We start from the raw sequence: 25,036 nt of genomic DNA, 5'->3' as shown, positions 1-25,036 counted from the left end.
TTGGCAAGTCGGTTAGGACATCAACATTGTGCATGACACAAGTAGTTTTTCCAACAATTGTTTACAGACAGATTATTTCACTGTATCACAATTCCAGTGAGTCAGAAGTTTACATACACTAAATTGATTGTGTCTTTAAACTTTTTATTGCCCAAACTGTCTTGTGTGGGTGTGTTTGCCCTCTGATTAGGGTCAAGGGATGAATGTTGAATTTAAAAAAAATGGAACATCTGGTCTCTTGAAACATGCTGTGTCATGATTACAGTGTACATTCCAATGTACAGTGAGTCATAACACCATTGCTGAGCTGTAACAATCTCTTGGTTAAAAGAGTCCAGAACTCCATGCCAGATTTTGCACACAACACCCGGTTACAATGTGGGCGTCCTAAATAATCTACAAATGCAAGTCATTCTAATTCAGCGGTAGCTACCGTTTGGAAACGAGGTCACTCCTGTTAGAATAAAGTAACTGAAGTTGCTAAATAGTTCATAAAGGCTTTCTACCACGATACATTTATCGACTTACCAAGGACACCACATGGAAAAACACACCACCAGTGCTAAGGTGCTCCTCAACCATGCTACGATTTTGTATCTTCACACGGGGAATTTAGTAAACCGAAGCCGTCTCAAGAAAAAATGTCCGTCTTCACCTAGCGAAGAGGTAAGACTGACCATTGGACTCTGTCATAACTGACTGACTAGCTGAAGTAAGATGTTTAAGAAAATAGTGCAACATTGGTCAGTTAGCTGGAGTGTAGTCATTAATCGCCATGGTCCAAAAACGGACAAGTTCAGGTAGGTCCCTTTCCCTCCCGTTTAAGAAACGTTTTGCAACAGAATTGGCAGAATGAATACACCCTGGCTAGATGATGTTAACTAGTTAGCTTGAAAAACCACAGCCTCGACGTTAAATAGCTAACTATATTGAACAAAAATAAACTTCAAATAGAGTTATATTTCATATAAGGAAATCAGTCCATTTGAAATAAATAAATTAGGCCCTAATCTATTGATTTCACATGACTGGGAATCCAGATGTCTGTTGGTCACATACTTTTCTGATCCAGGCCCCTACCTTTTTTTTAAAGGTATCTGGGCCAGGATTCACCTGATAGTGAGATTCAAGAATGCATGATACATTTGAGGACAAGGACTTGTCATGTGTTCTAAAAGGCCAGCCTTTATTTAGCATGAACAACCATAACTGCCATTGAAGCTGTGTACCACCTGACTCTCATAAGTGTAACTAAGACTCTCCCTGCAGCATTGTATAACATGCTATAGCTCTGGCCACACATTTTCATGCTGTTCAAATCACCCATTGTGCCCAGCAGTGTACAAAATAATCATATACTTTCCATATGACATATTTCAAAGTAATGTTAGATAATTTAGCATCTTTGCATGATCTGTAGGTGTCCATGAAAGCCCTACCCAGTTACCACAAATGTTTATAGCAACCCTGTTAACACTGCTATTAATTTAGTCCCCTCAAACATTTTTTTGCATTACAGATTCAAGACTGTGTTCAAGCCACTCTTAATGAGTGGTGTGCCACCATACCACCAACAACTTCACCAACGGTGAGACATCACTCCGTCCACACACTCACTATTCAATACAACTATGGTATTGAATAGTATTTCCCATGCATATTTTATTACACACATGGCTACATAACAGCATTTCGCCGACATCCAAACAGTATCAAGTGTCCATAATCCCTGTTTACCAATTTCCCATAGTGACCAAGTGTCTACAGTACCTGCTAACATTTTACATCATCTAGCAGGGATTGGTTCCCTTTCAGTAAGGCAAGTTTGGTACAACATACTATGGGGAGTCACACTCTTGCGACTAGAGTTAAAGGATCTACAATCACACCTAACAAGGTCAATGAAATCCTGTCTCGCTGGAAGCACCGCCTTCCACAGGTGATAACAATAATGTATATAAATCCTGGATTGCTGATGTTATGTATTGGCCATTGAGAGGCTTTGAAGCACTGGTTGACCATATTGGCACTCCCCAGTTGGAGTAGTCCTCCATAGGAATGAACAGAATTCTATAGTATTTCAATTAAATGTTTCAAGGCCCAAATAACATGCATTTTTGTTGTAGTGGGGCCAGTAACATTAGTACTCTTTTTATATACACTGCTCAAAAAAATAAAGGCAACACTTAAACAACACAATGTAACTCCAAGTCAATCACACTTCTGTGAAATCAAACTGTCCACTTAGGAAGCAACACTGATTGACAATAAATATCACATGCTGTTGTGCAAATGGAATAGACAACAGGTGGAAATTATAGGCAATTAGCAAGACACCCCCAATAAAGGAGTGGTTCTGCAGGTGGGGACCACAGACCACTTCTCAGTTCCTTTGCTTCCTGGCTGATGTTTTGGTCACTTTTGAATGCTGGCAGTGCTTTCACTCTAATGGTAGCATGAGACGGAGTCTACAACCCACACAAGTGGCTCAGGTAGTGCAGCTCATTCAGGATGGCACATCAATGTGAGCTGTGGCAAGAAGGCTTGCTGTGTCTGTCAGCGTAGTGTCCAGAGCATGGAGGTGCTACCAGGAGACAGGCCAGTACATCAGGAGATGTGGAGGAGGCCGTAGGAGGGCAACAACCCAGCAGCAGGACCACTACCTCCGCCTTTGTGCAAGGAGGAGCACTTCCAGAGCCCTGCAAAATGACCTCCAGCAGGCCACATGTGCATGTGTCTGCTCAAACGGTCAGAAACAGACTCCATGAGGGTCCGACGTCCACAGGTGGGGATGTCGTGCAGGACGTTTTTCATTTGCCAGAGAACACCAAGATTGGCAAATTCGCCACTGGCGCCCTGTGCTCTTCACAGATGAAAGCAGGTTCACACTGAGCACATGTGACAGACGTGACAGTCTGGAGACGCCGTGGAGAACGTTCTGCTGCCTGGAACATCCTTCAGCATGACCGGTTTGGCGGTGGGTTAGTCATGGTGTGGGGTGGCATTTCTTTGGGAGGACGCACAGCCCTCCATGTGCTCGCCAGAGGTAGTCTGACTGCCATTAGGTACCGAGATGGGATCCTCCAGACCCCTTGTGAGACCATATGCTGGTGCGGTTGGCCCTGGGTTCCTCCTAATGCAAGACAATGCTAGACCTCATGTGGCTGGAATGTCAGCAGTTCCTGCAAGATGAAGGCATTGATGCTATGGACTGGCCCGCCCGTTCCCCAGACCTGAATCCAATTGAGCACATCTGGGACATCATGTCTCGCTCCATCCACCAACGCCACGTTACACCACAGACTGTCCAGGAGTTGGCGGATGCTTTAGTCCAGGTCTGGGAGGAGATCCCTCAGGAGACCATCCGCCACCTCATCAGGAGCATGCCCAGACGTAGGGAGGTCATACAGGCACGTGGAAGCCACACACACTACTGAGCCTAATTTTGACTTGTTTTAAGGACATTACATCAAAGTTGGATCAGCCTGTAGTGTGGTTTTCCACTTTTAATGTTGAGTGTGACTCCAAATCCAGAGCTCCATGGGTTGATAAATTTGATTTCCATTGATAATTTTTGTGATTTTGTTGTCAGCACACTCAACTATGTAAAGAAAAAAGTATTTAATAAGAATATTTCACTCATTCAGATCTAGGATGTGTTATTTTAGTGTTCCCTTTATTTTTTTGAGCAGTGTATATATATACACACACACACACTGAACAAAAATATAAACGCAACATGTAAAGTGTTGGTCCCATGTTTCATGAGCTGAAATAAAAGATCCCATAAATGTTCCATAGGCAAATCTTATTTCTCAAATGTTGTGCCCAAATTTGTTTACATCCCTGTTAGTGAGCATTTCTCCTTTGCCAAGATAATCCATCCACCTGACAGGTGTGGCATATGAAGTGGATTAAGCAGGTGTACCTTGTGCTAGCGACAATAAAAGGCTACTCTCTAAAATGTGCAGTTTTGTCACACAACACAATGCCACAGATGTCTCAAGTAGAGGGAGCGTGCAATTGGCATGCGGACTACAGGAAGGTCCACCATAACTATTGCCAGAGAATTGAGTGTTTGGCAATTCTCTGGCATATGTCCAACTGGCCTCAGAACCGCAGACCACGTGTAACCACGTCAGCCCAGGATCTCCAAATCTGGCTTCTTTAACTGTAGGATCATCTGAGACGGCCACCTGGACAGCTGATGAAACTGAGTATTTCGGTCAGTAATAAAGCCCCTTTTGTGGGGAAAACTCATTCTGATTGGCTGGGCCTGGCTCCCGAGTGGGTGGGCCATGCCCTACAAGGCCCAACCATGGCTGCACTCCAGCCCAGTCGTGTGAAATCCATAGATTAGGGCTGAACGAATTTGACTGATTTCCCTATGAACTGTAATTTTGTAAAATTGTTGGTCGTTGTCTTACGTTTTGTTCTTTGTGTATACTTTTTTTGTTTAGATCATGTAATTTAAAAGTATATTGAAATGAAGGTGTCTAATAGAATAAGCATGTAAAAAAAAACAAATAGACATTAATAAAAGCATTTTTATAGCTTTCTTAAAAAAATGACAATGGGGAGGAGTACCAAGATGGACTCGCGATGGCTTCAGTACAGCGCACCCTGTTAGTCACATCACTGGGTGATAAGGCTCAGATTCATTCCTTAAATTATTCTGCTCTTCACCTCGGTGTGAACAGGAATGATTTGCGCTACTAAAACAAACAATTAGAACATGAGACTGTCTTAAATTGCTCTAACAAAACGTGCTCACCCCCTGGACATTGTGTGCTGAGGTTTGTATGGTTCTCATAAATTTCCTAATCCCATACAATTAGTTCTTCAAGTTAGTTGTCTTGTATGACTTTGCTCGGTGCATGCTTAGGCTGCCCTCACTCAAATCAGTTCATGTGCGAGATAAGGAGACCACTGTCACTGTTCCCTTACTCGTTTGTGGCGCAGGTTCTCTTGACAATAATGGAGCATTCTTCAGGGAGCTTGGTGTTTCCCTAAAGCGGTGCATAGTGTGCTAGCCAGTTAAGCTAGTAACTGCTAGCTATTCCGCCTTCCTAGCGGTGTTTGGGTAGAATTGCTTGGGTAGCTCCGGTCTAGCATTACGTCGCTTGGTTAGTCTAAATGGACCGTGCTGCGATCTGAGGCTAGCTAGCTTAGACTAAAAGCCTCATGGCTAGTGTCGGCTAGCATGCATAACTTCCAGGCAAATTAAGCTTACTAGCTTTCCTCCGGCGTTAAGGCAATCACATTCCTAGAGTGGAGGAAGCGGGGCTTGCGGGCACCTTCAATGATGAAGCTGCCTCCGAGCACTGGGCATGGGTAACCCCTGGAGTGAGGGGCCTTCTCACGGGTCTGCGCAACTGGTGAGACCATTACGGTGATGTCAGTGCCCCCACGTTTGGTTACGGCCACACGTTGGGGCACCGGGCTTCATCCAGGCTATAGTCTCACGGAAGCACAATTTAGTTTGGAATTTTGTCCATGTTTAAAGCTCCTCTGTTACCCCACGTTCCATGGTGTTCACAGGGCTCAAGGGGTATACCATTTCTCCCCATAGTGAGAGTAATACGTTGGCTTTGTCCACAAGGGGGCTGGAAAATTGCAAATAGTGCTTTTCTAACCCCGGGGAGGGTGTCCGGGTTTCAGCTCTGCTTGGCCCAGTTTAGGTTGGGGCGCACAGTAGTTTTTCACCAATTTCTGCGCCTACTGAGGTTGATGGCTTCTATGATAGTGGTCATTCCCCTGGGACTATTGTTGTGACTGTTCCAGTGCTGGTTGCTGGAGCTTGGATACATATCGCCACCTAAACCTCTCGATTCATGTATCCTTGACTTGCCTTCAGGGCACTGGCCCAGTGGAGGGATCGCTGGCTACTGTCACAAGGGTTTCTCATGGTCCGGGTGTTCTGCAATATGGTCACGACAGACGTGTCGTCGTCCCCCCCAAGGGTGGGGTGAGCTGTGCGAGGGTTACTCAATTCGGGGAGTATGGACGATGTCCGAGTGCCTGGCATATTAGTTACCTGGAACTAATAGAGCCATCATGATGACGGTGGCATCCATCAGAAGGTGTGGGACACAGTCCCTCACCTAGGCTCACACCCTGTTGCTGTGGAGGTCCTGTGTGGCTCAATTGGTAGAGCATGGCGCATCAAACACCAGGGTGGTGGGTTCTATTCCCATTGGAGACCAGTATGAAAATGTATGCACGTGCTACTGTAAGTTTCTCTGGATAAATGACTGAAATAGAACATGTGGAGCAGTATGCATTTGCTCTTCGAGTGATTCATGTTCCTGGTTGCCTCAACTCTGGGGGGTGCCCCCCTGGATAGCAGAAGTGGAGACTGCCAGATATGGGAGATTATGCAATGCCGACACAGGTCTTTACGCCTAACTCAAACGCGCATTGCCATTTATTTTTCTTGATGAGAGAACAGAGTGCACCATTGGGAACTGATGCTCTGGTGCACCAGTGTCTTCGGACCCTCTAAGCGTTTCCACCAGTGGTTCTGATTCAACCCATGTTGGCGAGGGTGCGCCAGGAGAGCTTATCATTGATTCTTGTGGCTCCACTTTGGCTTAAGCAGCCTTGGTTCGCGGAGATCATTCACTTTATTAGGCGGGGACCTGTGGCCACTCCCGTTGCACGGGAACCTGTTGTGCCAGGTGCACAGGCAGGTTTGGCGTGGAAGGATTTGGTTATTTTCTGCCTGGCCCCTGAGTGGGCTAATCTGATGGCTAGAGGTTTACCTCCCGAATGTTATTGCTACCATTCAGTCCACAAGTGTGCTTCCACGTGAGGACTTTATGCATTTATCGCAAGTGTTTGAGCTCTGTTGATAAGATGGAGTGCTGGTTCCTTTTCAGTGCTCTGAGGTACATCCATATGTTCCTAAAGGAGCTATTTGAGCAGGGACAGGCTTTCTCTACTTTAAAAGTGTACATGATCGCTATGTGGGTGTGTCGTGTGGGAATTGACGGAGCCACGCCGGGGACGTTGTGCAGTTCCTGAAAGGGGTACACAGTCTCTAAACCTATTGCGCCCACATGTGACTTGGTGCTGGTTTTTGAGGCATTGTGTGTCCCCTTTTGAGTCTCTGGAGTTGGTGGCACTGAAGATCCTTCTACAAAACCTCCCTACTCATGACTTTGGCCTCAGCTAAGTATGTTGGAGACCTCCACGTGTTATCCGTACACCCTTCCTGTACTTTGTTTTTCCCCCGGGCGACTATGGTGACATTGTTTCCAAATGCGGCCTTAGCCCCGGAAGTCATGGAAATGTCCTACAGGTCCTTAGCTTTGAGCGATTTCCCTTTTCATCTCCTCCTTTTGCTCTGAAGAGCAACAAAGGTTATATGCCTTGTGTCCAGTGTGAGCTTTATGCACATGCACTGAATGGTTATGGTTGGTTGGTTATGTGACCAGCTTTTTGTCTGTTTTGCTAATCTAGCTCATGTCAGGACACTCTTTTAAGGAGCGCATCTCCCACTGGATTGTAGAGGATATCTCCCTGGCACATTGCAGCAAGTGTTCCCTAGCGGTGTACTTGCTACCCCACCAGGGGTCTGGCAGTGTCTTGGCTGTTGTTTAAAGGATTGACTGTAGGAGATATTTGTGCTGCGGAAAGTTGGGCATCGCCACACTTTTTTTAAATTTTCTTGAGGTTTTATCGTTAGTCACTGCTCTGTGTATCCCACAGTGTGCTTACGGACATGGGAAAGTCACTAGGTGTTTGCAATACCCAGACTGACGCATCTGGCTGGGTCAGGTCTGGGTGCTCTGCCATGGGCCACTTCATTCAGCTTGGGCAGTGACCGTAGTTTGTTGTACCGAAGTTGACTGACTGAAAGGGAGCGTAACGTTATGACTATAACAACTGATCCCTGAAGAAGGGAAACAAGGCACAGCACCTGTTTGGCCACCCGTCCCTGGGCTTGTGAAGAGTGGTATTAAATTGAAGGAATGAATCAGAGCCTCGCGCTTTTCAGATGTGGAAGGCGGGGCTTCCAGCGAGGCATAGATTTCATTGGCCCTGCGAGGCGTGATTGTAGCTCTTTAAACTGAAGTCAGGAGTGTGGGACTCTCCATAGTATGTTGTAACTTGTTTCCCTCCTTCAGGGAACAGGAGTTATACAGGGAGCTCAAAGTATTGGGACAATGACACATTGTTTGTTTTGGCTCTGTACTCCAGCACTTTGGAATTTAAATTATACAATGACTATGTGTATGTTAAGGTGTAGACTGTGTGCTTTAATTTGAGGGTATTGTCATCCATATCGGGCGAACTGTTTTAGAAATTACAGCACGTTGTGTACATAGAAGCAACGCACTAACTTTCTCTCTCATCATTATTCACGATTCATTCATGATAATCTGTAATGGTAGCATCTTTGTTAATGTAGAATTGTTTAGAAACATTCTTATTTACAATGAAAGTGAATCCAAAATGACACTACATTATTGAACATTAATTTATATTGGGCACAAAATAATCTGAAACGCAATCAAAACAAACTGCAAATGCATCCAACAAGTTTGTAGAGTCACAAGCTTGATGTAGTCATTGCGTGCTAGAAATTAGACCAAATACTAAACTTTTGACTACTTTTAATGTGCATAAGTGACTTTGTCCCAATACTTTTGATAAAATGTGGGGACTATGTGCAAAAGGTGCTGTAATTTCCAAACAGTTTACCCAATATGTGGCGTAAACATCCAAAACAACAGGAAAAAAGTCACTGTCCCAATACTTTTGGCGCTCACAGTAGTCCCAATGTTACGATACTACTATGCAATTGCGTTCTTCTGCTGGGAAAACAAAATAGCTGTACGTTGATTGACCGCAATGAATTTATCAGACTGATGAAAGGGAACTGTCATAGTAATCATTCATGCAAAGTTGGCTGTGAAAGGTTCTACATGTGCTTCTGTTGTGAAGCTTTTCTGCTGGGGTCAGCTAATCTGCTTCCACACGCTCAGTGAGTACAGCGGGGGGTCTTACATACACAAAGTCAAAGCTTATGTTCCCTGCAATGAAATTCCACAAGTTTGTGAAATCAAAAGCATGTGTTTGTATTTGGACAAAGTTAAGACTATTGATGTTGCTTTTTTTCTTTGTATTTTTAAGCTACTCTTTTTCTTTGACTAACACGTTTGTTGTAAATTTAGGACCTACCAGACACCATTGACTGCTCCATCCCTCAAGCTACAGAAGCAATTACACCTGAAGAAAGGGAGGAGCTGAAGGTCTCTGGTGAGTTACTGGTATTCTATGACAGGGGGTTCTCAGTGGCACATGGACCCCACTTTTTTACGTAATTATTACTTTTTTATGGCCAAGGGATCCCTGGAGTAAGTTTAGAGGTTGTAATACAATGCAATTATTAGTCTAAAATGTTATATTAACCCTGGGCAGCATGGGCCTGGGAGACATACAGGGATATTGGTATCTACAGTACTCCACAATTTTATTTTTTTCATAACTGCAATATTTTCTCTCTGCCTCATAGCAAAATGTGAAGAATTGTAGGATATTAGCTTCAACAACCAAAACTTATCTCTGCCCCTTGACAAAATCTATAGAATTGAAGGAAATGTGCTTGAACACTCCCAAATGTTCTCTCCGTGCCAAGAAATGTGTTTTTAAAATGTTCCTTCCCAGGGATGGAGACTTGTTTCGTTGGGCCATGTATTGCCAATTTGTAAGTCGCTCTGGATAAGAGCGTCTGCTAAATTACTTAAATGTAATGTAAATGTAAAGTCACAGTAGAACTCTTTGTATGCTTTTTTTTTTTTATCTCACTCGAGTTGTGTTCTGATTATGAGGGGGGTCCCTGGCCTGAAAGTTTGGGAACCCCTGCTTTGATACCATAGTTTGGTGTGGCATTGGCATAAGGAATTATGAGCCCAGTGTGTGAATTTCAAAAATACCATTCCTGGTGCCTTACTGATTGTTTGTTTTTATTAACATGTCCATATTATTGCTTTACAGTGAAACTATTTATTTGCGAGGCAGACCTCTCTTCAATCAAAGATGCAGTCAATAAGTGTGAGTATTACATTTACAAAACAGCAAAGGACCACTGACTCGGTGACTGTACGGAAAAGTCATTTGGCACAGGCGGTTGTCTGTAGACCTGACCATGTCAAATAAAAATGCAACAGACTTTAGTATCGGTGAACTGCTTTTGTTGGCATGCCATTCCTTTCCTGACCTCAATTTGTTGTATTTGAAAGATGAAATCCGTACAGGCAGAAGCTATCACGTCTGTTTGGGATATTACAACAACAAAGATGTTGATTACTTCAAAAAACAAACTTTTTTCCCCCGACATTATTGAATGTGCGGTAGAACACCAGAATATGTACTGAGCTGTGTGTATTTTTTTTACCATGCTCCTGGAAGCTCCTCTTCTCTGTTTCATCTAAGTGAAACAAAGGCACTGTTTCCCCTTTTACAGATTTCAGCTTTAAGATGTACACACTGACTGTATACTAGTTTCATACTTATAAGACTGTTTGTGACAGCTTGTCAGGCCTTGGCTGTGTCCCAGCTGGACTCGGTGATCATTGCACCCCCTGTTCTGCCTGAGGGGGAGAGCCAGACCCTGGAGAACCTGCAGCCTGCCTGGACGGAGCTGGAGGGCTTGGTGAAGAGCCACAAGATCGCTGCCATCGGAACCTCCGACCTGGACAAGGAGCTCCTGGAGCAGCTCTACAACTGGGCCCAGGTGAGTGGTGATGCTGACGAGACCATCAGATTGTTGTAGGTTCGCGTTGGTGTATTTGGGGTTTTGAATTGTTTTATTTTCTCCTGGTCTAGGTGAAACCCAGTAGTAACCAGGTGAATCTGGCCTCCTGCTGTGTGATGCCCCCTGACCTGACTGCTTTTGCAAAGGAGTTTGACATTCAGCTACTGACTCATAATGACCCAAAAGGTGAAGATTGTGATAATTTCAATTTGTAATCTTTTCACTGTATAATCAGATAATACATGTTAAGGAAAGGCTGTGTGTGCTCTGAGGGGCACTGAATTAACACATTGTATTTTCCTGTAGAACTGATTACTGCTGCCAGCTTCCAGGAGGCAGTGCAGGAGAGCACTCAGGACCTGAAGGTAGCAGACTGGAGGTTGGAGTGGGTTTTGCGCTACTCCATCATTGTCAAAAGCAGGGGGATCATCAAAGCAAAAGGCTACCTTGTTCACTCAAAGAGAAACAACCTGTAGCATGTCCTCTGAAAATCTGTTATTCAGATGTTACTCATGTCCAATGCATTTAAGACGGGTATATAGGTAGCTAAACCTTTAACAAACACGGCTACAAAACTGAATTGGAACCACAGAAATAATTAAATTGTTTAGATGGATCACCTTGTTTTAGTACAATGTTAGAATTATTGCAAAGCAGTTTAAAGGCAGCCTCTAACCCACTACGGAAATGTCCCATGATATTTTTACATTATGTAGAGGAGTACTTTGGATCGGTTGTTAAAGCCACAGAGCGAGAGATGTAAAGTCCTAGTGCGCTCTGATGTGTATGAACAGCTCCTTCTGTTTTCTACTGTATATTACTGGCACCCTGTATAGTGGGGACAAGAGCCTAATTCCAATACATTTTTTTCACTCATCAGAAATCTATGGTTAGTTCATGAACTTCTCTTGATTTAGTGTACAGTAGTGATTTGATTTTTAGAAACAACTTTATGGATGTTAAAGTGTTGTCTTGGCAAGTCTTTTTTTTTTTTTCAAAGCCCAGTGCTACTGACCGGGTATACCAGGATATGATTTGTCCTATACCCGTAACTGCTCATACTTATTAGAAAATGTGTCCCCATCTCAGTGGTAATATGAGGTTTACATTCATAGTAGGCTTGACACCGTTATTGTGTACGTGATAGTACTGGAGTATTCCAGATTGGCATGGAAAATGAATTCTAAGCTCTGAAGTGTCTGAGTGAATGTCTTATTTATTAATCATGGCATTTCTTCCAGGCAGGGTCCACAATCCTAAGAAGTTTGAGTTCTCTATTGTACTGTAATAATTAATATATTTAATGTTACCATTTTCTGTATTGTTCTATTGGGTTTATTAAATGATTAAACACTTGAAGTGTTTTGTGTTCATTGGAAGAGATGGGTGCACATGATCACTATCCATTTCTTTCAGGTCACATAAAAACGGGGGACTATCTATAAACTAAATCTTCCTCGATTGATAAACTTTAGACTATAGTCTCATTGGAGTACTGTGATCCACACAAATGTGTTTGTTCCTTAGCATGCATCGCAATTTGATTGGTCGGGTTTTGATCGAAGAAGCTAGATGGTGGTTGGAAGAGCTTTGCAGTAGCATTTGTTAAAGAACAACATCACGATGAAGTAGCTGCTTTATAGGTGGGATGTACTGTTGAGCACTACAGCCCGAGGGGTTTGTGCTGGTTGTGCAGAGATTGTGACAGCCGCTTAAATGGTGTCCCTTGAGAAGGCAAGAATAAGATGTGTCAGGAGAAGTGCAGTATTATAAGGAGCAAAATACTTGGAATACAGGGGAGGGGGAATGGAGGACAAGAGGCAGAGGAGATCAAGGAGAGAGGATGAGATAGAGTTGGTTAAAAATTGTTTTTAAAAAGAAAGTGAAAAGTGAGCTGAAGAAAGGAGGCAAACTGGAAGTGAATGAGGTCGAAGTATCGGAGTCGGTAGGTGTGGTGAAGGTCTCAGCACCGGGGGTCAGGATAAAGATGAGTCTGTGACAGGAGTGAAGTTTTTGGAAACAGTGGATCCTTTGCCTTTTGGCTGATCCATTTGTGGTGAAAACTGCTGGGTGCTGTCGAACCGGTGAAGGTAACCAGAAGTGGTCTTGTGATAATTGTGTGTTTCTGCTGGTCAGATGGAGAATCCGCATTAAACTAATTGGGGGGGGGCAAGAAATGTGAATTGTTTTGCTCTTGAGAAAAGGGTGCCATTGAAAGGAGTGATTACTTGGGTAGCAGTACATGTAACAGTTGACCAAGTGAAGGGGAAGATTCCTGGTGTTTATGATGCTTGTTGTTTGTTGCCACGCAGTCAGGGTGGCGTGAGTGGTGAAATGAGAATCATTGCCTGTTCTGAGTTTTGATGTTGAGTCTTTTCCAGACAAAGTGATGTTAGAATATAAGTTTTCCTGTGTGAGCTTTTGTGCCAAATATGTTACCTTGTTACAGGTGTCAAGTTTATGGACATGTGGCAGCAGTGTGTAGGAGGGAGGTTCCTAGATGTAAGACGTATGCAGAAGGGCACGAGACAAAGGAATGTGTAGCGTTGGGGGAAAGTCGTGAAATGTGTTGATTTTATTTTTCAATCAAAGTATAAGGGAGTTGTACTCCAGTCTAGTAGGGGGCGGTAATGCAACATTTATTGGATGCCAACCGCCGTTAAACGTCATCGAAGAAGATTGGAGTCTGGCTGACGTTGGGAACACACGTGGCAGAAGTGAGGAAAGAACAGCGCGAGCAAGATGGTGGCCACCAGAAGAGGAGTACGCGTATGCTCCCCAACTAAAACAAACTCAGATGAATCCTCTGGAGTTACGGTAGGTTTTAATTGCGTGATTATGTGTTGTGTATGATTTAGATACAGTTCAGCGCATTTCGTACATACAGATCGTTTTCAGTGTGTAATACTTGATCGTTCATATTCACGTGGCAACAAGCTAGCTAGCCTAGCTTGAGTCCCTCATTTGTTTTGCTAGCATAAACATATTTAGTTCACTATTGTTTTTAGGAGGCAATCCGTTGTATACAAAAAGTACAATATTGCCATTTACACTGAAGTTACAAAGTTACAAATTAGTCCTGGAGAGCTTGCTGCTGTTAACTAGTTAGAGTTTTCTTTCAGCTCATCACTTACACCTAAATCAAATAGTTGGCTAACGTTAGTCAATTACCACGTTTTTATCAAATCACATTTTGTCACATGTGCGGAATACAACAGGTAGACCATATATATATATATATTACACACACACACACACACTAACATACTGTGTGTGGAAGTTTACAAACGACACGAAATACGTGTACCAGAGAGTCTCTTGTAACAAATGTGTATAGGCCTTTATTACTGCAAAGACTAAAGTTGCATGCATTCATGTTGAAGTTAATTTATTGTTTAGGCTATTTGTTCAAGGCTAACAAAAGGTGTAATGTGCCCGCATAAAGCGTACTTAATGTTTTTAATTATTTTCACTGCATCAGGTTTAGCGTCAGTGAAGGCACCAATTAAACTGCGCACGGAAGATGAGGCTGTGTTTCAGAACCGCAGACAGCAATGCTGGTGAAAGCCCATTTGTCACAAAATAATATTATGGTGTTTGGAGGAATCTGGATTTCCTGTTTATTCCATCCTGATTCTGGCACACATCCCCTGGTTTTCCCATAATCCCGGTTGAATTTATTTAAAGTTCCAGTAATTTTGCAACCCTAGTTGTACCATTGTTCTTATAATACAATCATATACAATTTATGTAGGTCATGTCTTGAGCTGTGTTCAAATACCCATACTAACATACTATGTACTACACATAATGAGTATATACACACACTACATACTAATAGTTCATTTTACTATACTGTAAATGAACGGTATCCTTTCAGTTGAGCGTACAAGCGCTTTGCCTGTCTACTGGAAGTTGATGCTGTTGCTATTCAATTTCTTGCTAGCTAGCATGAAAAAATTACTAACTAGACATCATACGACTCCATTAACAATGTCCACTGAGAACGCACAATAACTATAGCACTTAGCTAAGAATTAATTGAATAATAAAGTCAATACATGTTGGGTAGTTAGCTCGACAGCATATAGTTAATATACTGGCATGTTCGATGTATTAGTAGCCAAGTAATGTTATGTAGCTAGCTAATATATTGGTACACACAACTGCTGTAATGATATGCAATGCGATTCTTCAGGTTAGGTTACACATTGTTGGCTAACTTGTTAGATATGCTAACTTGTTGAAAAGGCATTAATTTATTACATTGCTTAACATTTCCTTAAATTTGTCATTTGTTAAAGCAATGAATTTGTATCCACTCTCGTCAGACTTCGGCTGCACATTTCCCGCCAATTTTTTCTAATCTAAAATTGTGAAGCCACGCCCATTTTCTTAAGAATCACATTATTGGCCCTAAAAGCAAGGAAATGTTTTATATATATGTAAATATAGGGGGGATTTTTTTATATATATTACTTAAGTGTATTTAGTAAATATTTTCTTAACTGAATTTTTGGTTACGGTAAGGTGTAATACCTGTTGTTGAATACCTGTTGTATTCCGCACATGTGACAAAATGTGATTTGATGTAAACGTGGTCATTGATTAATGTTAGCTTGCTATTTGATTTAGGTGTACGTGATGAGCTGAAAGAACTCTCATATATGTCATATATATATGTCTCAAATGTCTTCCACACATTGGACTTCCCCTTTCCCTCCTGAGCAACCTGTAAACATAACCCCTTTTCAAGTTTGTTTGTCACGTCCTCTGCATCCATTATGCTGCTGTGTTGGAGTTTGTTATAACCAATTTATTGATGTCATTATGATATGCTATGGGTTAGGCTCTATTGGTTATGTGCATGTGATGTGTACATGTCACGTAAAGAGAGCAAGGGTTGGGGGTATAGGAAATGTTTTTCCTAAACAAAAGGGGGATTTTGGTAACAACTTTTCAAGTAAGAAACTAGAAATGTCTAATTATGTTGCAGCTTCAGCCCCACCGACTGCGCGATGAACACTTACTGTTCTATGTATGGTTGCTGCAGCAGGGAGATGAAAGAGCGACAGTGTGCGCCAGTCACTAGCTGTCTTTTTTTTAACACAGCAAGGCAAGTCCGGCCCAAATCAACTGCCGTCGGGCTCCCTCTGGAGTCATTTGTGTGTCTCATTTCATCAAACAGTGTGCATATAGTTTACTTCATTTAAACATACAGGGTGTTTTTATATATGGAAAAATAAACGTTAAAAAAATGTGATTGGTCGAAAGAAGAGACCTCTTGGTCGCCCAAGGTTTGTTTTAGTTGGGGACATTCCTACTCCCTACCTTGTAGCCTACCCAGTATCGAAGGCGTGGCAATTTCCCAATGTCATTCAACTTTTAGGTGTTTTGTCACGCGTCTCTTTCCATTCATCAAATGGCTGCTGCACAGTTTGGATTGATTGATTTTGATCAGTTAAAAAAATTCATACAGTACCGATTTAAAGGTTTGGACACCTACTACAGTGTTTTTCTTTATTTGGACTATTTTCTACATTGTACAATAATAGTGAAGACATCAAAACTATGAAATAACACACATGGAATCATGTAGTACCCAAAAAAGTGTAAAACAAATAAATAAAAATATTTGAAATTCTTCAAAGTAGCCACCCCTTGCTTTGATGACAGCTTTGCACAGTCTTGGCATTCTCTCAACCAGCTTCATGAGGTGGTCCCCTGAAATGCTTTTCCAACAGTCTTGAAGGAGTTCTCACATATGCTGAGCAGTTGGCATGTGAGAGGTTACAGGTCTACAGTCTGTCCATATTTGTTACTATTCCATTTAACCCATATGAACTTAAATGAGGAATATTATGTTTATTTATGGATACAGGGGTCCTTGTGAGCAGGATATCAAAGGTGCATGTAGCTTATCCAGAATAAGACCGTACGCAGGATATATTGTGTGCATGTAAACGTGGTCAATGTCTTGGTGAGTTCATTAGTCGTTTTAGCGCTGCTCCGCTGTCAAACATACCTGTGTATTTGATGGTTGTCGATTCCCGAAACACCCAACTCTTTTCAATAGATTCATCATACCAGAGATTGAATTGATTTAATTATATATATATAAAATAAAATGCTATAAAGTAATTTGTCTCTCTGTGACCTCTTAAGTTCAGAAGTACCGGTATTGACAAATAATATTTCTCCACAGGCCACTCCAGCGTCCACTCGGAGAACCAGGAGGACAGCTGATAAAGGGGATACTGCAACCCAGTCTGAGGTGACCAGTGACTCCCAGCAAGATGCTCCCTCCAAGGCCCAGAGCACCACCGGGAAGAGGAAGACCAGGGTGTCTAAACGCAAAACTGTTTCTGCTAACCAGGTAGACTCCACCCATGAAGCTGACGTGTCCGAGTCAGATTCCTGCTGTTCTGCTATATCAGATATGGAGGCTATCCCCGACACACAACCAGCTCGCAGGGGCCAAAGGAGAGCTGCAGGTGGGGACCAGCCTGACTCTACGAAGGAGGAGGACGTGTCTGAGGTAGACTCTTGTTCATTGTCTGTCTCCAGAAGACCAAACACTCGCAGAGCCACCAGGAGTCTGAAGAAGGCTGTTCTCACGGACTATGCGAAGAAGGACAATTATATTTCAGAGGCAGAGTCCTGCAGCTCTGTGGTGTCTGAGTCCAAGGTGCCTGGCTCGCAGACCAGAGTGACCAGGAGGACTGCCGTGTCCAGCAGCCGTGCTTCTTCAAAGTGTCACACCGAGGACACAGAGCTTTCTGATCCTGAGTCCTGTGTCTCTGGTGATCAGACCTCCACAGTGCGCAGGGTTACCAGAAGCAGGAGAGGAAGGTTTGTTGAAGCTATCCCCATGCATTTGGAGGAAACCACCGATAGCTCCAACTCTCCTCTACCCCGCAGGAGAAGCAAAGGTGTGTGTAAAGGATGTCCCTGTGACCCTCTGAGTCCCCAGGACTCAGAGAGCTTTGAGTCTGGGCCAAGCATGACTCCCAGGAGGTCCACTCGCAGGCTGTCTGAGCTGAAACAAACAGGCACCACTGTTTCAGAGACTGAGTCTGACCTGACTGATGTGTATACCCCTCTGGGGAGCCCTAGGTCAGTGAGAGGTAGGGGCACTCCCTGCAGTAGTCGCACTGGATCCAACAGCAGTTCCAGGGCAGCACCAGTTACCCGGCTGACAGCCAAGGCCCTGGATATACTAGTTGAGAAAGCCCTATGCCAGTCAGATAAGGTGAGAGCATCCGGGGTTGCTGAAGAAAGTGTAGTGTTGAAGGACACCGTCGACGCTGATCCAGACTATTCCATGATAGAAGAAGTGGGGGAAGAAGATAAGACTCTAACCGTTGAGGATGTAGTGATCGGTGAACCAGCAGCGCCCATCCAAAATTCAGCACCTGCTCGCGAGCATACAGGGAGTGTGACAGTCTCTGAGGATGCAGAGATGCCAAAGGTCACTAGTGTACAACAGGATTCAGCCGAGACAACCGCCAGGGAAGACCCAAAGAAGAATACCTCTATGGTGGATGTCCCTGTTCAGGAAAACATACAAGAGAAGGTGACCATCAGTGAGAGTGCTGATACAGAGATGGCTGAGGCAGTCTGTGAGCCTGCAGTGGAAGCAGAAGACCAGCAGAGGGAGCTGTCCGCTGATGATGCAGCCGATGCGGACGCCCCAGTGATAATTGAACAGGAGACGATGACGCCAGCTGATTCACAAGTCTCTCTTAAGCAAACAGTAAAAGTAGCAGCGTGTGAAAATGTAATGTCCCCTGTTATAGTGGTGTCTGAGGAAGCGGAGGAAAAGACCGTGGATGTAAACACCCACACAGATCCTCCATTGGAGGTAAAGAACAAGGAATGTCAGGCAGTGCCTAGTGAGAAAGCTATGGATGTCAGCAGCACACTAGTAACTGAGAATAAAACGGCTGACCAAGATGAAGCCCCTCACACCACAGAGCCCATTAAGGTGACCTCCAGCCTGAAGGTCAGTGTATCTGATGCTGACAAGCTAGAGGAGTCCAGAGACTGTGTCATCATACAGAAATCTGGCGTGATCAGTCTGCTGGAGAGCAGTGACGATGAAGAGGATGACGATGGCAACAGTCGGCATTCTGGGGAAGGGGATGAGAGGGAAAGACAGGGTTCTGATGGTGACGAGGAAGCTGTCTGTATAGAGGAGGCGGCAGGCCCATCCAGACCCCAAGCTGCTGCTCAGTCCTCAGCTGATGGCCTGTTTGTCATAGACACCCGGCCTGGCCTTCAGTCAGATGAACATTACTACGTGGATGAGAAGGAAGAGGGAGACACGGAGGCCATTGAAGAAGCGCAAGATGAGGAAGAATTTGTTGATGAAGAGGGAGATGATGATGACGAAGATGAACAAGTCCTCTTCACAAGCAGAAATCCACAATTGTAAGTATTTGTTTTGGTCATGCAAATGTCAGTTGTCATCTGTGCTTTAAAACTGTATTTAATTTGACAGTTGTGGCTCCAGCACCACAATGCCATCTTATTCTGAATGGAAAGCAGGAGTTTTTTTTTTTTTTATCTAATGAGGTGGAGCTATTTTATTGAATTGCAATGCCAAGCACGTATAAAGAATTTTTTCATTAATTAACGTATCAAGATTGAACCAGTTGGAGAATGGACAATGCTGTGCCTCCTGGGTAATTATTTGTTACAATCTGTTATAGGAAAGAGTTGTCCAGCCGTATTGACCCGGGCCTGAAAGTGAAGGAGCTTGGGGGATTATACATCAATTTCGATGGCAGCAAATCAAAGACAGTCTCTAACTCCCTGAAAAAACTGAAGGAACAGAAGAGCCAAGATGAGGTAAATGACTAATTGATTTTGTTTTGAAGGTGATATATTGTGTATAATTGGTAATAAATCGTGTAGTTATGCAAGGCTGGGTAATTCAATGAGGAAGTATTTCATGCAATTTCAAACCTTTCGACTTTAATGGATCTGTGTTTTTTTTAAATGTTCTCCTACATTGTGATTTATTTTCTCTGTTGGCAGTTGATGAAGAAGAGTGTTATTGGCCCAGAGTTTGAGAAGAGAGATTCTGTGCCTCCATACAGGGAGTCCAAACAGGCTGCGAAACTGAAGCGCAAAGTGAGTACAAGTCCATATACCCTTGTTTATTAATTTAGAAGAGAAAGTAGCAAACACCAACAGTGTGATGCAAGGACAAGTAGTCGTTATAGTTTGACTACATTTGAGCTATTTTTGTTCAGTTTGTTCACTCATCGATTATCCTGACTGGTGTGTTTCCTTGTTTTGCCATGCTCAGGAGGAGAGGGACAAGACCACTGGAGCCGGCTGGTTTAACATGAGGGCTCCTGAATTGACAGAGGAAATAAAGGGTGACCTCAAAGCACTGAAAATGCGTGGAGCAATGGACCCCAAGCGGTTTTATAAGAAGAATGATAGAGATGGATTCCCCAAGTACTTCCAGGTCAGTAAGCATCTAACCCTCAACTGTGCTTGGATTTCTCAGTGGTCCATGTTATTCAGGTAAATGCTAGATTCTACAAGTGTCTGGAACTGTTTGAGGCATGCGACACCATTTTCCCACAAGAAATTCCATAAAAACCAATTCCCAAAACCAATTTTCTGTCGCAGGTTGCTACAGTAGTAGATAGCCCTGTGGACTTTTACCATTCCCGTGTCCCGAAGAAAGACCGGAAGAGAACCATGGTGGAGGAGTTGCTTGCTGATGCAGAGTTCAGACAGTAAGTTTCGGTTTCTGTGTCATGTACGGTATTGAATTTCATAGCTTGTGTGTTCCTGAAAAATGTGCTTTTGGCATACAGTTCATGGGTATGCAGAACAATTGAATTGACATCAAATACCTGATATGAACTACTTGAATTGTCAAACGCTAATACTTTCCCTTTAACTTCAACAGCAACAACAAGAAGAAATACCAACAGATCATGACAGAAAAAGCAGCCATTGGTGCTGGCAAGAAGAATAGGAAGAGTAATAAGTTCAGAAAGTAACAGTGACTTTTAGTGATGTAATACACAATGCAATCATATGACTGTATTGAGACCCATAATATGTTAATGTCTTAATCAAAGCATATTAATTAAACATACAATTTAGTGGCTGCATGGAGCTAAAGCTCTTAAATTTGTCACATAACATGAACAATCTGTATCAACATATTTTTACTTTGTAATTTAGAGGTTCACATTAGTAGCTATTAATAAAAAAACATCTAGATTTATACAGTATGTATGCATAGCCACAATAAGTTTATGCAATACTGGCTAAGCCGACGAGGTTCAGAATTAATTTTTCAAACATATTTTCCCTGACAAATATCTGATATGGATTGAGATTTATTGTTTTAGAAGTCAAATTACTAATATACTACAGGATAAGACAAACAGGACACGTCTATTTTTAAAGAAAAGTTAGATGTAACCTTTTTTTTTTAACTAGGCAAGTGAGTTAAGAATAAATGATTTACAATCATGGCCAAACCCAGATAACGCTGGGCCAATTGTGCGCCACCCTATGGGACTCCCAATCACTGCTGGATGTGGTACAGCCTGGAATCGAACCATGGTCTGTAGTGACGCCTCTTGCACTGAGATGCAGTGCCTTAGATGGCTGCGCCACTCGGCAGCCGAAGCACTAATATTGTTGAGAACATGTCTGTGCTAGCTCAACTTTCATTGTTTTAATAAATCAAAACCAGTTTGAACCGTTGGTCGACATTCTTTGGCTCCATCCCGAGAAGCCAATTGAGTTGGCTGAACTGGCTGCATTGTGCCTAAAGGGACTGTTTTACAATAGCTCTGTTGTCTGTAACCCTTCCCATTATCTGTATATTTGCTGGAACATCAAACAGATTTTCTTGTCTCTGCCGATGCAAATCCACATACAAAGAGATCAAATTAATAAACATCTGCTCACCCAGTTTCTACCCTGAAAAATCTTGCCCCTGCTTGCCAGCCTCCTGTTGGCTCAGTGTGTTTGTGGCCAGCAGCTCCAGAGCGCTATTGGACGCCTGGCGGATCACAGGGAGAAAATAAGACACTTGAGAACTGCACTGTCAAGTCTTCTGTCCAGGTGGCCCATTCTCTGGCTAAACCACAGGTGGTGGACTCACTGGAGCGAATCCCCATCAACAGACTACCCAAAAGAACAGTCAGGAACCATGTTGCTGCCATCAGTAACATAAGGGTGAACTTCCAAGACCTGCTCAAAAAAAATAAAGGGAACACTAAAATAACACATCCTAGATCTGAATGAATGAAATATTCTTATTAAATACTTTTTTCTGTACATAGTTGAATGTGCTGACAACAAAATCACACAAATTATCAATGGAAATCAAATTTGTCAACCCATGGAGGTCTGGATTTGGAGTCACTCAAAATTAAAGTGGAAAACCACACAGGCTGATCCAACTTTGATGTAATGTCCTTAAAACAAGTCAAAATGAGCCTCAGTAGTGTGTATGGCCTCCATACAACGCCTGGGCATGCTCCTGATGAGGTGGCGGATGGTCCTGAGGGATCTCCTCCCAGACCTAGACTAAAGCAGCCGCCAACTCCTGGACAGTCTGCTGCAACGTGGCGTTGGTGGATGGAGCGAGACATGATGTCCCAGATGTGCTCAATTGGATTCAGGTCTGGGGAACGGGCGGGCCAGTCCATAGCATCAATGCCTTCCTCTTGCAGGGACTGCTGACACACTCAAGCCACATGAGGTCAAATCAAATTTTATTTGTCACATACACATGGTTAGCAGATGTTAATGCGAGTGTAGCGAAATGCTTGTGCTTCTAGTTCCGACAATGCAGTAATAACCAACAAGTAATCTAACAATTCCTAAACTACTGTCTTATACACAGTGTAAGGGGATAAAGAATATGTACATAAGGATATATGAATGAGTGATGGTACAGAGCAGCATAGGCAAGATACAGTAGATGGTATCGAGTACAGTGTATATACATATGAGATGAGTATGTAAACAAAGTGGCATAGTTAAAGTGGCTAGTGATACATGTATTACATAAGGATGCAGTCGATGATATAGAGTACAGTATATACGTATGCATATGAGATGAATAATGTAGGGTAAGTAACATTATATAAGGTAGCATTGTTTAAAGTGGCTAGTGATATATTTTACATCATTTCCCATCAATTCCCATTATTAAAGTGGCTGGAGTTGAGTCAGTGTCAGTGTGTTGGCAGCAGCCACTCAATGTTAGTGGTGGCTGTTTAACAGTCTGATGGCCTTGAGATAGAAGCTGTTTTTCAGTCTCTCGGTCCCAGCTTTGATGCACCTGTACTGACCTCGCCTTCTGGATGATAGCGGGGTGAACAGGCAGTGGCTCGGGTGGTTGATGTCCTTGATGATCTTTATGGCCTTCCTGTAACATCGGGTGGTGTAGGTGTCCTGGAGGGCAGGTAGTTTGCCCCCGGTGATGCATTGTGCAGACCTCACTACCCTCTGGAGAGCCTTACAGTTGAGGGCAGAGCAGTTGCCGTACCAGGCGGTGATACAGCCCGCCAGGATGCTCTCGATTGTGCATCTGTAGAAGTTTGTGAGTGCTTTTGGTGACAAGCCGAATTTCTTCAGCCTCCTGAGGTTGAAGAGGCGCTGCTGCGCCTTCTTCACGATGCTGTCTGTGTGAGTGGACCAATTCAGTTTGTGATGTGTATGCCGAGGAACTTAAAACTTGCTACTCTCTCCACTACTGTTCCATCGATGTGGATAGGGGGGTGTTCCCTCTGCTGTTTCCTGAAGTCCACAATCATCTCCTTAGTTTTGTTGACGTTGAGTGTGAGGTTATTTTCCTGACACCACACTCCGAGGGCCCTCACCTCCTCCCTGTAGGCCGTCTCGTCGTTGTTGGTAATCAAGCCTACCACTGTTGTGTCGTCCGCAAACTTGGTGATTGAGTTGGAGGCGTGCGCACGCAGTCGTGGGTGAACAGGGAGTACAGGAGAGGGCTCAGAACGCACCCTTGTGGGGCCCCAGTGTTGAGGATCAGCGGGGAGGAGATGTTGTTACCTACCCTCACCACCTGGGGGCGGCCCGTCAGGAAGTCCAGTACCCAGTTGCACAGGGCGGGGTCGAGACCCAGGGTCTCGAGCTTGATGACGTGCTTGGAGGGTACTATGGTGTTGAATGCCGAGCTGTAGTCGATGAACAGCATTCTCACATAGGTATTCCTCTTGTCCAGATGGGTTAGGGCAGTGTGCAGTGTGGTTGAGATTGCATCGTCTGTGGACCTATTTGAGCGGTAAGCAAATTGGAGTGGGTCTAGGGTGTCAGGTAGGGTGGAGGTGATATGGTCCTTGACTAGTCTCTCAAAGCACTTCATGATGACGGAAGTGAGTGCTACGGGGCGGTAGTCGTTTAGCTCAGTTACCTTAGCTTTCTTTGGAACAGGAACAATGGTGGCCCTCTTGAAGCATGTGGGCACAGCAGACTGGTATAGGGATTGATTGAATATGTCCGTAAACACACCAGCCAGCTGGTCTGCGCATGCTCTGAGGGCGCGGCTGGGGATGCCGTCTGGGCCTGCAGCCTTGCGAGGGTTAACACGTTTAAATGTTTTACTCACCTCGGCTGCAGTGAAGGAGAGACCGCATTTTTCCGTTGCAGGCAGTGACAGTGGCACTGTATTGTCCTCAAAGCGGGCAAAAAAGTTATTTAGTCTGCCTGGGAGCAAGGCATCCGGGTCCGTGACTGGGCTGGATTTCTTCCTGTAGTCCGTGATTGACTGTAGACCCTGCCACATGCCTCTTGTGTCTGAGCCGTTGAATTGGGATTCTACTTTGTCTCTGTACTGACGCTTAGCTTGTTTGACAGCCTTACGGAGGGAATAGCTGCATTGTTTGTATTCAGTCATGTTACCAGACACCTTGCCCTGATTGAAAGCAGTGGTTCGCACTTTCAGTTTCACGCGAATGCTGCCATCAATCCAAGGTTTCTGGTTAGGGAATGTTTTAATCGTTGCTATGGGAACGACATCTTCAACGCACGTTCTAATGAACTCGCACACCGAATCAGCGTATTCGTCAATGTTGTTATTTTACGCAATACGAAACATGTCCCAGTCCACGTGATGGAAGCAGTCTTGGAGTGTGGAGTCAGCTTGGTCGGACCAGCGTTGGACAGACCTCAGCCTGGGAGCTTCTTTTTTTAGCTTTTGTCTGTAGGCAGGTATCAGCAAAATGGAGTCGTGGTCAGCTTTTCCGAAAGGGGGGC

At 43.7% G+C, this 25,036-nt stretch overlaps 2 protein-coding genes across 2 annotated transcripts; both read left to right on the top strand.

Moving 5' to 3' along the window:
* The first annotated feature begins 274 nt into the window (after nt 1–274).
* Nucleotides 275–12,124, top strand: LOC135556422 (glutamate--cysteine ligase regulatory subunit-like). The gene is made up of 7 exons (XM_064989621.1): nt 275–666; nt 1,520–1,588; nt 9,183–9,267; nt 10,006–10,062; nt 10,542–10,744; nt 10,837–10,951; nt 11,072–12,124. The coding sequence occupies exons 1-7, from the start codon at nt 541–543 to the stop codon at nt 11,239–11,241; spliced, it is 825 nt and encodes a 274-aa protein (XP_064845693.1). The 5' UTR covers nt 275–540; the 3' UTR covers nt 11,242–12,124.
* Nucleotides 12,125–13,477: 1,353 nt separating this feature from the next.
* Nucleotides 13,478–21,506, top strand: dnttip2 (deoxynucleotidyltransferase, terminal, interacting protein 2). Its single transcript, XM_064989620.1, has 7 exons — nt 13,478–13,582; nt 16,971–19,198; nt 19,480–19,618; nt 19,808–19,903; nt 20,082–20,246; nt 20,414–20,523; nt 20,700–21,506. Exons 1-7 carry the CDS (start codon nt 13,508–13,510, stop codon nt 20,791–20,793), a joined length of 2,907 nt encoding a protein of 968 aa, XP_064845692.1. The 5' UTR covers nt 13,478–13,507; the 3' UTR covers nt 20,794–21,506.
* Nucleotides 21,507–25,036: the final 3,530 nt, after the last annotated feature.

This window comes from Oncorhynchus masou, chromosome 15 (assembly GCF_036934945.1).
Source record: "Oncorhynchus masou masou isolate Uvic2021 chromosome 15, UVic_Omas_1.1, whole genome shotgun sequence".
NCBI lineage: Eukaryota > Metazoa > Chordata > Actinopteri > Salmoniformes > Salmonidae > Oncorhynchus > Oncorhynchus masou.
Note: the sequence above shows the minus strand (reverse complement) of the source record. Positions and strands in the feature narration are given on the sequence as shown.

Coding starts and splice junctions, on each gene's coding strand:
- dnttip2 (XM_064989620.1), top strand. CDS start 13,508: ATGGTGGCCACCAGAAGAGGAGTACGCGTATGCTCCCCAACTAAAACA. Junction 19,904..20,081: donor CTGCGAAACTGAAGCGCAAA/GTGAGTACAAGT, acceptor TGCCATGCTCAG/GAGGAGAGGGACAAGACCAC. Junction 20,524..20,699: donor GCTGATGCAGAGTTCAGACA/GTAAGTTTCGGT, acceptor TAACTTCAACAG/CAACAACAAGAAGAAATACC.
- LOC135556422 (XM_064989621.1), top strand. CDS start 541: ATGGAAAAACACACCACCAGTGCTAAGGTGCTCCTCAACCATGCTACG. Junction 667..1,519: donor CGTCTTCACCTAGCGAAGAG/GTAAGACTGACC, acceptor TTTGCATTACAG/ATTCAAGACTGTGTTCAAGC. Junction 10,745..10,836: donor AGCTCTACAACTGGGCCCAG/GTGAGTGGTGAT, acceptor CTCCTGGTCTAG/GTGAAACCCAGTAGTAACCA.